This window comes from Camelus bactrianus, chromosome 15 (genome assembly GCF_048773025.1).
Source record: "Camelus bactrianus isolate YW-2024 breed Bactrian camel chromosome 15, ASM4877302v1, whole genome shotgun sequence".
NCBI lineage: Eukaryota > Metazoa > Chordata > Mammalia > Artiodactyla > Camelidae > Camelus > Camelus bactrianus.
The window spans coordinates 60,277,198-60,293,836 of record NC_133553.1 but is presented as its reverse complement, the minus strand read 5'-3'; the positions used below and the strand labels follow the sequence as shown (position 1 = coordinate 60,293,836).

The 16,639-nt window shown below is 45.6% G+C and overlaps 1 protein-coding gene across 9 annotated transcripts in view; it reads right to left on the bottom strand.

The window, feature by feature from the left end:
- The window catches only part of CEP68 (centrosomal protein 68), a 39,754-nt gene extending 23,399 nt beyond the window's left edge, over window positions 1-16,355 (bottom strand). For 2 of the 9 annotated variants that reach the window (XM_074341230.1, XM_074341231.1), the window contains exons 1-2: window positions 16,190-16,352; window positions 12,013-12,129 (exon numbers count right to left, since the gene is read on the bottom strand). In XM_074341230.1, coding sequence (XP_074197331.1) covers window positions 12,013-12,033 — 21 coding nt within the window. In that variant the 5' untranslated portion in view covers window positions 12,034-12,129; window positions 16,190-16,352. Of the gene's footprint in view, window positions 1-907; window positions 1,068-12,012; window positions 12,130-16,189 lie in introns of those variants that run through there. The other 7 variants (XM_074341233.1, XM_074341237.1, XM_074341232.1 and 4 more) reach the window with 5 other exon arrangements.
- Window positions 16,356-16,639: the final 284 nt, after the last annotated feature.

Genomic DNA, 16,639 nt, shown 5'->3' with positions numbered 1-16,639 from the left:
AGAAGGCTAACCTCTAGTTCTTTTAACGAAGCCCTGGACTGTTGACTCCTTGACCCAACACATTTCGTCATGCATCTTACCAACATCCTTCATACCCCAGATCTTGGAACGTAAGGGTATTTACGACTGCCACCTATCTCCCTGCCTGCCTTCCCCCAGCCCGCAATTAATTCCCAGTGAGATCCAAATCTGCTCTGGCACTGGTAGGTTTCCGTTAATTTTTATTACAAACAATATACCGAACCCAATCTCATAATTATAAAAGGCCTGAAATAGGTTTTGGACTTGTGCCCCTAGGCTGAGAACTGTTCTACCGATGACAGTTGGAAAGGGTGGCCATTCTAGGCGTAAAAAGTGAGACAAATTGTTTTTTCCCCCAAGCAGCGGGGACTGCTGCATTCAAGGCGACCAGAATGCATCATTTGTCTCCGTCTTAACAGTTGGAATGACCCTGAGCTGGTGAGAGAGGGTCCTGCGATAGCCCGGGTCCGGGAGCAGCGCGGGCCCCTCACTCCCGGCGAGCGCGCAGGGTAAATAGGACAAGCCCGGGGCGAGGCAGCGAGGGAAAGCGAGTCCCCCCGCGGCGCGGCAGACCCGCGGCGCAGCTGCCCGGCTGAGAGGATGCGCTCCCTCGGCCCCGCCTCGCGGCGCTCCAGCTATTCCAACGCCGCCTCCGCGCCTCGCCTCCCGGCCGCGACCCGCACCCGCCGTTCTGCCTGCAAAATGGAGGCGCTCGCACGAGGCGCCCTTGTCCCCGCGAAGCCTTTGTGCCCTTTCTGGCGAGGGACACTAGGCCCCGCGGCCCACCCGGCCGGACCCCGCAGACCTCAGGGTAGAAGGGGCCGGGCCGCAGCCGCCGGCGCCGCGGACCCCCAAGCCCCGTGCCCGCGCCCCGGCCGCTACCTACCGCACCTCGAACGCTTAGGACTCTCGGACCGGGCCTGCGGCGGTGCCCGCGGCCTCAACAGGCCCATGCGGCAGCCCCGCGGCGGGGGTCCCAGGTGGATACAGCGGCCCTCCTGCGGGAGTCCGGAACGCCTGGGGCGGGACCCAGCGCCGGCCACGCCCTTCAGGTCCACTCCGCCTCTGCGCGGAGGGCGCCCTTAGAGCAGCACGACCAATCCCAGCCCCCGGTATGGAAGCTCAACCAATGCGCAACCCGCTGCTGCAAGAAGAGCCCACCCCTGGCACCGTCTTAGCCTATGGGGGGGCCCGGACCTTCTTTGGGAGGCTGTCCTCCCTCGCCTTCCGCGCTCTCGGATCACGTTCGCTTTTTCTGGGCGCGCGGGGTCATGCTAGGGCGTGTAGTCCTGGGCGGCGAGGTGGGTGGGGTGGGTGCCCTGCGGCGCCTTCTCCTTGTGTGTAGACCGCACCCTGACTTCTGGAAAACCATGCATTCATTCATTTGCGTGGGGCGCACGGCTATGTTTCCGGTGAGGAGCTGCCGGGTAGGCGGACCCGCCGGGTAGGCGGACCCACAGTCTTTGTGCGTTTGTTTACGTTCGCATATAAATAACCAGGCGAGTGACAGAAGCCTGAACAGGTGCCACCGGGCAGGAGCACCAGAGGAGGGCAAGGTTCCCCGGGCCAGGGGTTGAAGACAGCTTTAGGGGACAGGCGGAACTTACGCGGGCTAGGAAAGGATGGGAGAGGTGTAGATAGATGAGCTGAGAGCTGCTTAGCGACTCTCTGAGCAGCCTGGTCTAATGGGAAACCGGCGATAGAATCCGAGGGGAAGTGGGATCCAACCTGTGGGAAACCATGATGCACATACCCTTTCACGACAACCTCCTCCCCTCTGCTCTCGCCAGCATGAGGCCTAAGAGCTTAATGACACAGGTCCTACTGCTTAGCGGAATCCTGGGGCGTAGAACTACCACCAGGCTGGGGTGGAGAAGAGAGGCTGTTCCTGCATGCTGATGCTTTTGCCCTGTGGCACTTTCAGCAATCTGGCCTCCATTAAATGCCTCACCAGTTCGTAAAACAGGTCTATAAATGTTTGAATGCCTGCTGTGGGCAGCCTGAATTCCAGCGTACAAATTCTTTACTGTGGAGTTCATGGGCCCCAGGCAGTTTAGGAGATAAAGGTTTTCCAGAACCTGTTGTGATAGCTGGAGGTTGTGTCTAACCCAAGAGTCACAAACTGACAGCAAGAGCAGAAACTAGCAGATGGGTTTATTTGGGCAGCACATCGATTTTTTTCGCTTCTGCTTTTTAAATAAGAATTTAAATCCCACAAACACCACTTCTTTATTAAGTAACAGCCAGCCACTTCACACATTTGTTACCTGCCTGACGCTGGAAGGTATTTGCATTTGTGACCCCTGGTCTTCTCTGAACACACAGAAGACCTCTCGGGGAGTCATCTAATTCCACTGGCTGAGACTTGGGCCTTTACCAGTCAAGACAACCAGCTGGACAGAGAATGAGACCAAGTCCAAACAGGTAACCAGGTCGAGCATAAAACCAGGGCACCACATCCAAGTGAAGGGAACTTGAAAAATAACAAGGCCGAATGAATAAGGCCTCTAAAAGCCAAGGAAGTTATGGGAGGTAGAATTTGAGATAAAAAGACTATGAGCAGAAAAGTACTGATCACAGCAAAAAACCAGCCCAGTCTACCTGCTGTATGTCAGGTCTTGGGTCAAATCCCACCCTGATCTCCTCAACCAGCTGCACACTCTCCCTCCTTTGAACTCTGTGTAGCATTGATAATTTTCTACCCTGTACGGTCTTCTCATCTGTAAGAGGGCACAGGATGGATGACACCTGAGGTTCCTTTCAGCCCCGACATTCTGTGATTTTGTGTGGTGAGCATCTTTTGCTTTTGCCTGACAAGTAATCTTTCCTTTGAGGAATTGCCTGAAACCCCCTGGATCAGATGATTCTTTAGGGGCATCACACTCCCCTGGCCACCCAAGGCAGGAAGGATGGAGAAGGAGGAGGCATCGAGCCCAGGCCTGGCCAACTGTAGTCTCCTCCTCCTCTCCTCAGAGATGTAAGCCAACCTGAGATGGTTTCAACACTTGTCTGGGATTGCAGAGAATGAGGCTGGGAGAGAGTTTCTTTCTTTCCTCTGGTGTCTCTCAGTTTAAACAAAGTAAGCCTAGAGCTGTGTATGGTTTTACTCCTTTTACTAGAAAAGCTAGGGGGACCCGGTCTGGAAATGGTAGAAACCCAGGAAGGTCAAGCAGCAGGAGACTCAGCCAAAGCCATGCTGTTCTAACATTCATGCTGTTCCAGTTAGGTTGTATGCCTGCACTTTTAGTGCCACCGAGAATTATTTTTAAACACTTCTGTGATGTTAGGTATTCATTCAAGATTCAAGTTTTGGGCAGGACCACTGGCTTGTCCAGCTCTAGGTCATGAGCCTGGGTTCTAGCTATCAACAGGCAAGGCAATTTAAGGATTCTACTGTGGATTCTACTAGACCTGTTGGCTTCTATTGTGGGAGGAGGGGCCCAGCCTCCTTCCAAGACTCAAAATAGGGAGGCTCCCTCCAAGTTAGAAGATATTCAGATGCTGGGGAGTAAAAAGAAACTGCACTATAGTCCATCTCTTAGGCTGCCCAATGCAACCATCTTTCCTACAACAACAACAGTGCACTCATGCCTCCCCAAAGGAGGGCAGCTCAGTCTCATCAGATATTGTATCTGGCCCCAAGTCCCAATCTGTAGGTGATGGTCCATTCTTCCTCTAAGTTTCACCATCATCCTATCTCAAGTATTGCAATTTGACCAAATTTCAGAGTTAACTATCACTGATAAACTTTAAATACTGTTATGAAGAGAATGGAGATGAAAGAAAAGGACATTGCTAGAAACTCTAGGTTTATACATGATACAATAAGAAAGGAAATATCAATAGAGGCTAAAATCCTCATTTTTGAAACTGGTAATGAGGCTTCATTGGCATTTATGATTTCCCATTTTCAGTACCTATTCCAGGTTTCCCATGACCTTCAAGCAGGCCAGTCTTTCCTGGTGAGGTTAACCAAACTTTCATTCTTGAGGATCTGCCTGGAGGTAGCACAGTACCTTTCCATTAACTTGCATCCCTGCGCACGGGACTGATGAGGTGCCCCAGGAGACACCTCATGGGTTCCAGTCATAGTCCTCCTGCCTCTATCCCCTTGATAGTCAGGACCAGTCACCAGACAACACTGTAACCTCCAGTGGCCTAAGGAGACCGCATCAATTTCCGTAACACCACAGCCCCCAAAGAAGAAAAATATAACAACAAAACAAAGCTATAACACAAGGAAATTTTCTAGAAATAAAATATGTGAATTCTTGAAAGGAACCAAAGTTACCTGGGGAAAATGGACTCGATATCATCAGTGTCAGGGAAATGCAAGTCAAAACCACAATGAGATACAATGGCTACAACAGATAGGTAATGACAAGTGTTGGCAAGGATGTAAAGAAATTGGACCTCACACATTGCTAGTAGGAATGTGAAATTGTGCGGCCACTTTGGAAAACAGTCTGGCAGCTCCTCAAAAGGTTAAATATAGATTTACCATATGACTCAGCAATTCTACTCCTAGGTATATACCCAAGAAAGATTAAAACACATGTTCCCACAAACACTTGTACATGAATATTCACAGCAGTATTTTTCATAATAGGCAAAAAGTGGGCACAACTCAAATGCCCATCAACTGGTGAATGGATAAATAGAAATATGGTATATCCATAAAATGGAATGTTACTAGGCAATAAAAAGGAATGAAATACTGATGCATGCTACACAACATAAATGAACCTTGAAAATATAATGCTGAGGAAAAGAAAAGATCACATATTATGATTCCATGTATGTGACATATCCAGAACAGACAAGACTATAGAGGCAGAGAGCAGACTAACAGTTGCCTAGGGCTGGGGGAGTTGGTGATAGTGGGGAGTGACCACTAACGGGTAACCAGCTTCTTTGAGGGGTGATGAAATGTCTTTAAATTGATGATGATGATAGTTACCCAACTCTGTGAGTAAACTAAAAACCATGGAATTGCACACTGTAAATCGGTACATATGGTAGATGAATTATATCTCAATAAAGCTTAAAAAATGGATACAGGAGTCAGCGTGAAAGAGTTTCTCACTGGACAAATTTGGGACAATCTGTACATCCAAAAGAATAATGTTAATTGATTATAATGATTTTAAAAATGAGTCCATCACAATTTCCAAGCAAATCATAAGGAAAAAAGGGAGAAAAAGAAAATTTCACCTTTACAGAATGACAAATGTACAGGGAATGAAAGATTAGACATTACCATTTGCAACGCCAATATCATAATTAACCAAGTCAAGGATTATTAACAGATGCTTAACTATTGGGAGAAAGACTGTCAGGGAAAAGGATATTCACACAGATTCTAAGCTTCACCCCACTGGCTACTTGCTAATTACAAGGAGAAAGTTATGCATTTATAAAGGAGAAATCAAGCAGTCACCATCATAACCAAGGGGTCAAAGTCAGTAATAATGGGACTATCAAACACATGCCTCCTAAAAAGTATTCTTTCCAGAAATATTTAACCTAACTTCCTGCTTACAGGAAGTACAGTGGATACTTAGACAAGTTCATCACCCCCATAAGATTTACCCTGAGGGGACACACGATGGAGAAAAACCAAGATACTGGCCCTGGACAGTTAAGGTGCATGTCAAAGGAGTAATTTCAATAAGCCCAGACTCTCATCTTCCTATACACAGGAAGGTACTAAATTCATTAACTTCAGATGTCTGGTTTTCTTTAATTAGCAGTAATCTTTTATGTTACATCTACCTGGGTGGTTTTGTTCATTTGTTTTTGTTTTTGCAAAATCTCCTCCCTTAGAGTTTTCTCTAAGGGAGAAGCTGGCTTGGCGTAAAAGTTGATTTTGGACATAAAACAGAGGAAGGGCTCTTCAGAAGAGTCCCTGAAGCTATATCCCGGGCTTAAGTCCTCAGTAATTCCATCGATAAAACATAATTCTCAACTTTCAAGCTGTGCATTTTTTTCAGTTGACATCACTATAGTAGTTCAACTACTTTCTATATCTCCATTTCAACTTTTACTCTCCTGTCAGTTTCGGTCCCATCTGTCTGTGTCTCTTTAAAGCCCCCAGAGAGATGATCTTAATAGAGGATGTTCTTGCTGGTCACTGTTTTCACTTTAAGCTACTTCAGAAGGGCTAGTCTGGCCACTAGCATACAATGGGACTGATCTCTCTCACGGACTGGAAAAAAAAAATGCACATGAGAGCTGCGAGTTAAGTTTTATTCAGGGCAAAATGAGGACTATAGCCCGGGAGACAGCCTCTCAGATAGCTCTGAGGAACTGCTCTGAAGAAGCAGGAAGGAAGGTCAGTATACATGTGATTTTAGTGAAGGGGGATACGTGCAGTCAAGCACACATTTTGGCAGAAGGCTGCTGCTAGCCACGAGGAGCAGATGTCTCCATTAATGATTTTAGTGCTTTTCTAGATATGAGAAGATGTAAGAAGTTGGGCTCATAGAATCTCCTTCTGAAAACAGCTAACTCTCTGAAGGCCTGTTCTACCAGTTTTTCCCAGAGCACAGAAAGCATTTATGCCTGATCTCTGCCCTAAACGCCTCTCAGGGTGTATTGAAGGCCAGCAACTGCAGTGGCTCAGTGGCTTCATTCTCATAGAACCAGACAGTGAGTGACAGTTTTTAGTTGGCCCCCTCCCAGTCCATTCATGTGCCTCTGAGGTGATGCCAGACAGGACGACTTCTGCAAAAGAGCCCCTCAACTGGGGGCTTTGGCAGACATCCTGAAGCTTCTGAAGTGTCAAGAAAGGAACTTTGCTTGGCCTATTCACCTCGGTCTCACTGATAGAAGTAAGGTGTGCACAGAGGAAGCTGACTTGGGCTAAAGGCTGATTTGGGACGTAAGTCAAAGTGAGATGTCTAGGTGATGACTGTGGTCAGTGGGAGACATGGGGCTGTAGTTCAAAGTCAGGGCCGGAGGGGAAGAGGGGATAGCTGGTCATGTAGACATGTAAAAAATTAAAAACAGAAACCTCAGTTAAATAGTCAGGAGACCAGAAGGCAGAGCTCTCATGCCCTGTGATAACAGTGGAGCCCAACAGGAAGAAGAAAGACTCCTCTCCCGGCAGGGACTCAGCAGTGAAAAGCCATGGACTGTTTGTCTGCGGCCCTCCTAACTTCCTTTCCCCTCTACAACAGAGTTCTCCTTCCCTTGCCGCAGGGAACTTGCCCCTGGTTGCAGACCCTGAGTTGCAATTTTCGGCTGATCTTGAATAAACCCGTCTTTGCTAAAGAAATATCTGGCAGTTCATTTGATTTAAATCAACTGACATGATAGGGAAAGCCACACACAGGAAAGAGATTTCCATAGGCATGGAAGAGACAGGAAAGCTGGGAAAGCCAAGACCACTGCTGTATTAATATAGCTATTCCTTCAACCACTTTTCACCTCTTCCCCCTCCTCAAGCAGGTAGCAGGCTCCGTGTTTACTTTCTCAGAGGAGGTTTGTGGCAAGATGAAAAAAGAAGTTGCCTACAAAACATTCCCTTCCTGGCTTTGTTTTCAGAAGTTGAAACCCCCTTGGGTGGCTGAGTGTGCAATGGGGAGAGGAGACAGGAAATGGCTCTGAGGGAAACCTGAGCAGAAGCGCTGCTGGGCTTCCCCCAGCCTAAAAGAAGTCCTCTGGCTGGGGGAAGGGCCGAGGCGCCTCTGCAGCCAGGACCTGTGTCCTGCTCCCACAGTGTGGCTGGACCTCAGAGGGAACAGTGAGGGACCCCCAACCTCACCAAGTAGCCACATGTCCCAAGGGTTGCAGATAAGCTAGTGGCTATTAGAACTGAGGGAAGCAGGTAAACCGAGACAATGGGGGCCCTGGCAGTGACCAGGGATGACCCTTCAGTGCAGGGTCTTCCAAGGACTTCCCAAGGATGGTCTGAGACAGACTTTCCTCTTGGTTTGGAGTTGAAATTAACTTGACTTAGATAATTTACTCCATACTGGATTTTTAAAAAAGTTGTAGGGGATGAATTTACGACCTCAGTAATACTGCCCTGACCATCTCTTTACACTTGGCTTTTTCTGTATATGGGATTCTTTTTTGAAGATAGATTCACAGAAGTAGGAGAATTACTGATTGAAAGGATGTAGACATTTTTAAGGCTCTGGATCCACGTGGCCTAGATGTCCTCTGGGTGGGCTGTGCCTTTTCAGATTTGGATTTGAAAACGAGGACCTCTCTTCAGTGGAGTGGGTGGGGGAGAGACTGGAAACCTATTAGGAGGCTAGTGCAGTATTTCACCTGAGACATGAGGATGGGCCAAAGTAAGATCATGGCAGTGGGCAAAGAAGAAGGGACAAATTCCAGTGTCATTTAGGAGGTGACATCAGTGAACCATCTCTGCCTGTCGGTGAAGGGGAGAGAGTAACCAACAGCACCCCACTAGTTTCCAGCTTCAAAACCTGAATAGATGAACCTCCTGTCAACCAAGCGGTAGTGAGGTTTGCTGGAAAAAGCCTGTGTTGTGGATCTAATCGACCTAGTTCAAATCCTAGAAACCCCACCACGCCCAACTAATTAGCCGCATGGCCTTGGGCAAGTTACTGAAATGCTTTGAGCCTATTTGCCATGATTTTCCTCACTTGTTGAAATGGCCAGAGTAACATCTGTCAGTCTCCGGGTTACTGTAAGGACTGAATGTGAAAATGTTTTTAAAGCACCTGGCCTATTGTGGCTTTGAAGAAAGTAAAGAGAACTGATAATATGGATAAAAGAGGGTGTAGAGACTTGGAGAATAAAGAATATACGTGGTTTGAGAGAAACTGGGCTTAAGAGGTCTTCCTGAGAGTCTGTGGGGTAGACTTTATCTTGGTATACTTTTCTTTTTTAAGAGACCTAGAGGTGTGGGAAGGACTAGGAAAGAGTGGGTGGTGGTCCTGCTGCCCTTGGGCAGCAGTGCAGTTCTCAAGTATGACCACAAGATGGAGTCCATTATGTTGCAAAAAGCAAGTGCAGCCTTCATCTGCCAAACATCCAAGGAGCATCTTCCCTGTTCTGGACTCGCCTTCCAGAAGCTTTTCCATGCTGCTCAGTGCCCTTGGAGGCTGACTTGGATTACATTCATGGGCTCCTCTGCTCTCTGACTTCCATCTGGGTTTGGCCAATCTGGGACCAGCAAGAACTCAGAGGATGGTTAGGGTGTTTATTAAATCTCTGTCTTTCTTGGGGCACACCACAGATTGCCTTCATCCTTCCCAGTGAGGAGGGATGTCCTCCATCCAGCACTCACTGTCCCTGCATTCCAATTAACCACCCTCTGTGGGCCCCAAGATAATTCACTATTCTGAGTTTTCCCTATACCTTGCTCCTACCTTTGTCAAAACTAATTGCTCCTCAAACGGCCCTATTTGAGTGTGCCTTCTGTTTCCTGTTGGAATCTCGACTGATACAGCAGGCTTTCCCCTTACATGGTAGCAAAATGGTTTGCAGCAGTCCCAAATCACACACTTTCACAGCGTACAGCTCAAGGGAGGGAGGAGTTCTCATTCAGCTGCTTCAATAGAAGGAGGACAAAGCTTCTTGCTTATAAGCCCAGCAAACATCTCGATATTCTTATTCATCTAGGTGGATCAACACATTTCCATTCTCACCACCATCACCACCACCACCATAGTGATTGGTTCAGGAGTGGGTGAACTCCTAGAACATTTTAATCAGGGATGAGCCTTACTCCAATTCACATCTTAAGATCACTCTAGAAAAAGTGGCACTAATTTGGAACTTGCTGCAGGCGTCCAGGTGAAAGACAGCAGAGACCACACAGATGCCAGCTGTGGGATGGAGATATCAAGCCAAACCTGAGGTCTATTTTAGAAGTAAAAAAAAGCATGATCTGCAGTAAATCTACTGATCAGGAGGAAACTGGGTAGGAGGTAAAAGAAGAAAGGAGAGGAACTGCTCAGTTGCTGGTCTGTTACTGAGTCGTGTCGGTGGGGGCAGGAATCAGGAGTGTCCAGCAGAGGCCACTCCGCATCTCTGGTCCTAACTGCAAATTCCGACAGAAGAGTGTGATTGGCTCCCTTTGGGTCAAGTGCCCTCCTGGTCCATTAGCTACGCTGAGATGAGAAAAGGTTTACAGGAATGCATGTAGGAGGGCCTGCCTAAATTTGCTAACAATCTTTTGAAAAGGTGAAAATATAGATACAAATAACTAGAATATAAAGCCTGCGATGGGTACTCTTTGGGGTGTCTTCCCAGCTCACCAGCCATCCAGTCCCCTTTCTCTACAGCCTGGCCACCCACCCTGGGGTAGCGGCCAGCTGCAGCCGATGGCAGAAAGACTCTGTTGTGAGAGAACAAACAAAAAGAACAACAACAAGATGGAGAAACAGACGGAGTATGTCTACAGACATGTTTCTGGTTCTGTGTCCAAAGAACTGACCATCCCAAGATGACTTGTGTCTACTTTGATTTCTCACTGATTCCAAGTTACCTAGTCATCTGTACACATAATTAATCTACACAGTGATTTTTTTTTCCCCACATGCTAGAATAACTTTTAAAAATGGTTTTCAAGTTATTTTATGGGACTGTGTAAATTCTCTGCCTACTTGATAAGCCCTCTGCATCCATGGAAACGTCTCTCTGAGTCCTTGTTTATACACTGTTTAGGGCTTCTGAGTTTTCTGGGGCACCGATGTTTACTAATTCACTGGTATAAATGGCTTCTCTATCTCTATGTCCAACCAGAGAGAAAGAAGTACACGTGTAATGTAGACATAAAATTTATCCATATCTTATAATAACCTGTAGTGAAAAAGAATATGAAAGAATATATATATAACTGAATCACTATGCTGTACACTAGAAACTAATACAATACTGTAAATCAACTAGCCTTCAATAAAAAATTTTTTCTACCTCTATCTTAAAAGATTATTCACTGCTTTTCAGCTGGGTGACATTGGACAAATTACTTAACCTTTAATTGCTTGTTCGTAAAATGGGGATTGTAATAGTGCCAACCTCACTGGGTTGTTCTGAGGATTACATGGGGTAACCTGTGCAAGCCACTTAGCACAGTGCCTGGCGCATGGTAAACCAAGCACTCAATCACGGTTGGCGGTTTTCTACATGAGAGGAATAAAGAAGATCTCCAAATGCTCCCGCGGAGAGACCCCCACCATGCACCGTGAAGTGAGAAAAGCAATATAGAGAAAGGTGTAAAGAGTGTGCAACCATATTAAATATATAAAATATTAAACATATATACCTGTATTAAAAACCAAATAATGGAAGAATAACCAATAACATTAAATAATGGCTACCTATGGGGTCAGAGGGCACAGAGTCACAGGGGAGGAGGAAGACAGGGAGAAAAGCCAGGCGTCTCAGCCCTTAACTTCATTTGTAAATTTGACTTTAGAGCCATGTAAATAATTTACATAATTGTAAAATAACATTCAAAAATGTTAAAGTCATCTTCAAAAGTAAAAAATAAAATAAATCCGTTTTGAGAATAACTGCCCAAAGAAGGAACTCCACTAAGTGGCTGTAAACCCGGTAAATTCAGTGCACATCCCTGGTTGGATATACCCTGAGGACAGAAAAGAAGTGCCAAGTATTAAGCTATGTATTCCTATTTTTGCAGGCAGAATTGTTATTCTGAGATTGTCGTGTGTGTGCTGTGGTTTGATAAAGCGATACAACACGTGACACTGTAATTCTCCACTCGCAGAGTAACGGAGGAAAGCGTAGGACAGCAGAGGTCTAGTAAAACCCCTATGGTTCCGATTTTGAATGGGAACTATCAGGATGAATTCAGAATGTATTTCTTAGCTCTGTCCTTGGCAAAGACCTGGAAATAATGGCCAACTCTGAACCAATGAGCATTCCAAGCCTCCAGACTGTGGTCTCACGTGTTAAAACAGACCCCTAGAATATTAATTTATGGAGGTGACTGAGTGATAACACAGAGAGGTAATGCCATTGAAAGAAGAATTGATTACTCACATTTTCCAAGAGCAGGGGCATGCCACACCATGCTGGGCCACGTGGGGAAGCACCAGGTTTGGTCAAAAGGCATCAGGAGTGAGGAGAGAGCACGGTCCAGAGCCTTTACTGTGTTTTCTGTGGGAAAAGGCAGAAACAGTTTAGGACTGGATAGTCTGAATAATGTTGGTGGGCTCTTGGCTACGGGGTGGTCTTGAGTTGTCTGATACTTGGCCCCGGGTTGATTTAGGGCAGGGGTAATATTGGTTTGGTATGTGAGTTATATATAGAAGGTGGCTGAGGGTATAGGCTCAGGGCTGGTTGGTTTGCATATGAAAGGTAATTCTGCAGGTGAGTCGTTACTTTAGGAATTAACTAGCCCTAGGAGAAGCAGTCTCCTCCCAGTCAGCAAGGCTCCCCAAGATGTCAAAACATCATAAAATGAATACATAATTAATAGATCTCAAGATACCATTTCCCAGTAAAAGGAGTCAGTAGTCCTTGGAGAAATTGTTGGCTCCAGGAAATAGATGAGATGAGCCTGGAAGATCTTGTCATAGTAGAGAGTAAGGATGCTTTCAAAGATGACTTGGGTCATCCCAAAAGGACTCGAGACCCAACTTGAGAAGCCTCCCACTGGTCAAAGACGGAATGATCTCAGCATCAATAAAGATAAAAACTCCAATGGATTAAAACACATCACATATATTTAAAACCACGAATTAACAGTGTTACCAAAAAGAAATGTAATAATGTTCCTGTTTGAGGATGCGAGGAAGTCAACCCAGTATTTCGAAAACCAGTAAATAAAGAAAGAATCAAGCATTTACCCTGCTTTTCTGTCTGAACTCAACCATTGATTAAGCAAATAGTAAATGAAGGGCGTTTTCTTTGTTTCAGTGCAGTTTAAGGAATGGTGGAATCAAACTACCACCATTTGATAAACCTTAATGTATCAAAGGATCTAGGTATTGAGAGTCAACACCTCTTGTCACAACAAAAAGAGAGACAGTCAGACATGAAGAGCCTCCTGCTCGAATACACCACTACTTGGGAAATTGTCTTGCAAAAACACTGAACCTGAATCTGAACCAGCCTGTAGTTCCAACAACCAATTTATAAGAAATTCAAAGGAGAGCTGAAACACAATACAAGATGCACAATACAACTGGAGAGCTGTAATCAGCAAGACCTAGACTGGGGGAGACTCTCCAGGCCAAAAGGCCCGCTGCATTCAACAAATTCATTTCAATTAAAAAGTACTGAATAGGGCAGAGGTGACAGGGAGAGGGACATGTGGACATATCAATATCGGTGGGGACCCAATATAGAGCCTAATTCTATTAAATAAACCTTTTAAAAGTTATAACTTTATGAAGCGATTGGAAATTTGAACTCTGACTAGAAGTTTGATTAAAGAATTGTTAATTTTTTAGATATGATAATGGAATTTGGGGGACTTTTTTTTTTTAAGAGTCCTTACTTGTTAGATATATATACTGATACATTTATGATTAATTATGTGATGTCTGAGATTTGCTTCAAAATAATGCAGGAGAGGGTGTGGGTGGGAATAGATGAAACGGGATTGGTCAGGGGGTGATGAGTACATAAAGGTTCTTTACGCTATTCTGCTGCTTTTGTATGTATTAAAAAGTTTCCATAGTCAAAATTTTTTAAAAATGCAAGGTAATGATAACAAAAAGTTAGCAATTACTCTATTTCCACATCTACACCTCTGACTAGCCTGGAGCCCATTAATGTGAAAAGATCCAAAAGACTCAAAGACTAGACATCCATTTGGCCAGTCAGTTTTCAAATTCTTCCTTAATAGAACTTTCCAGGCACATTTGTAATAACATCCTATTAATTCTTATGGAAACAAGATAGTCTAGATTTAATTAATCATTCAGGTAACTAAAAACAACGCCTTTATGTTCAATCCTAATTATTTTGATTAAACTTTTTCTAAAATGTCATATAATTCCGTCATAGGAAATTGAGTTACTAACAACTTTTTTTAATTTTATGACTCAGAATCATTGTCAGGAAACCTCAGACACCGGCAGGTGCTGTCTGTAATCTAGCCTAGGGGGCTATTTAATTACCTGCTGTTATTAGCGTTAATTCAAAAGCTCTGAGCCTTCTGAGATGGTGATTCTCCCGCTTCCCCCTCCTGGCTACAGTCAGCATGTCGGCTCCCCACACCCCCACATGGAACTGTGGTCTGTTCTCTGCTACCGCTTCACCGGGTGCCCTGTTTGTAGTAAGCACCCAATAGCCATTCACTGAACTGCATTAAACCTGGGAAGAATGGAAGGTTGCCAGAGGAAGTCAAATAATTAAGCCTATTAACTCATTAACTTTAATTTTAGACACATCACTTAAGCTGCTGAGTGTAGTCTGGGAATTCATACCTGAGTTCCAAATGCTTGAGGGGATGCCAGGAGTCTGGCTGCTGAATTAAGTGGGGGTGGGGGCGGGGACATGGCTCTGTTACATATTAAAATGTATGTTTGCAGGCGCACATAATTGCTGCTAATTGGTACTGCAGAGAGCACAAAAGTGGCAAATTGATAAAGGAGGAGTTCTATTTCTACCTCTAATATGAAGAATAGCCCTTGATTACCTCAAGTACAACCCCACCTTCATTGGAGATACCGGTGTACGAAAGTATTGTCTGAAATTCCAAGCTACTTGTTGAAATTGAAACACATTTTTTTATAAAAGAAAATGAAATATTTTAACTAAAACAAACAATTAGGTAAATTGTGTGGAAGGAAAAACAACCCATAATCTTCATTTAATTGGTCTTTGCCACTAAAACATTTGATCTTTAACTGTGAGATACATCTTAAGTGTATCTTTAGTAGGCACTTAATTATTTCTCACTAAACATAGTTTTGCTCAGGCACAAAACCTTGGAGTCATCCTAGATTTTCCTTGGTCTTATCTTACATCCAACCCATCTATAAATCCTGCTGACTGTACCTCCAAAATCCAGGATCCAGCCATCTGGACACCTTCACCGCTACATCCCAGTCCAGATCACCACTCTCCCTCTGCTGAGCTTTGTTTTAGCTCCTTATCTGTCTCCTACTCCACCACTGTCTGTTCTCGGATCTGTAGCTGGAGTTGATTGTTTATATGAAGACAGTCTTACCTATCTCTTCTCTGCTCCGTACCTTCCAGTGGCTCCCATGACACACCATGCTTCATCAAGGTCTGCTGTCTACACAGCCAGCCCCTGTCTGCCTTGGAACTCATTTCTTCCACTCTCCCCCTCGACTACTCTGCTCCAATGACATGAGCTTTGTTGCTGCCCTTTAAACATGCAATAAATCTTTGTTGAATGAATGAAATACAATAGTTGCTGCATGAATTAATGAGTGAATTCTATGATTAATTATAATCAATAGCAATTAGTACAAACTGTATGTTAGCCCAGCCCAGGGATGCTCTCTTACCTAACTGGTCTAGTCTGGTGGTCCTCAGATTTTACCTGGTATCAGAATCACCTGGAGGGCTTGTTAAAACTCCAGTGGTTAGCCTCACCCCCAGAGTTTGGGATTCAATAGATCTGGGGTGGGTCTAAAAATCTGCATTTCTAGTAAGTTCCCCGGTGACGCTGATGATACTTAAATAATCCAGCCTGGAAGGCCAACTGAACATTCTGAGCAGATATTTGGCAAAATTTGCCCTGGTGTTCCTGTCTGCTCTTTGGATGAAAAGATTAATTGCAGGAAGGACCTCATTTTTTGACAGTTAGCCACAGGCTGGCCCTCTAGCCCCAGTAATGACTCCACTGGCCCCCAATTAAAACACTTTTTGTTATTTGGAGAAGTTCCCAACAACTTCTTAAAAAAAAAAAAAAAAAAGAATTTAGCTGTAGGGCCAGTAGTTTGCTGTTCACAAAGGTCTTTCTCATGGGGCATGCTGGTGGCTTCCACAGCAATGTAAGATTCCATGCTCTGTTAGAAATCACTACTGTCCTTCAAATGGAAATGACACGGGGGAAAATTGGTTTATAAGTATGAGAAGGCACTACATCATAAATGGAAAGAGGTTTCGTCGTAGCCAACAAGGAAGGGGCACACACAGGGCAGACGTCCAGCTCTGGGTAGCCCGTGGCGCCCTGCACGCCGTAGCCACGCCGAGGCCTCTCCCGCCCCGCATACCCCTCCAACCCCCTCCTTACCGTGGTGAGGACGGCGCCTTCCGCTCAGCGGCCAGATGCCCTTCCCCGGCGTCTTCACCTCACTCCCAGCCAGCCAGGGAGGCCCTGGGACCAGCAGGGGTAGGAAAAAAGGACGGAGGATTGAGGGCGTGGGCGTATCCGCGTCCTGGGCGAGGCCCTGGTACCTCCGGAGGGGCTGGGCCGGCAGCTGATGGGCCGACGTGGGGGGCGCGGGGCGGGGCACTCAGGGGACGGCTCCGCCCTCTCCTCCCCGGCACACCTGTTCTCTTCCTTCTCCTCTGTAGACTGGAACGTGCGTGCATTTCAGACGTTAATGGAGCCTGGAAAAGGCATCCAAGTGAGCACGTGCAAAAGTTAAAACCAGCCCTCCATCTTACAAGGGGGTTTCCGTTCCCAGGAATGTAAACTAGACCGTAAAACTCCTAAGGACATTTTGTTCATTAGACATGT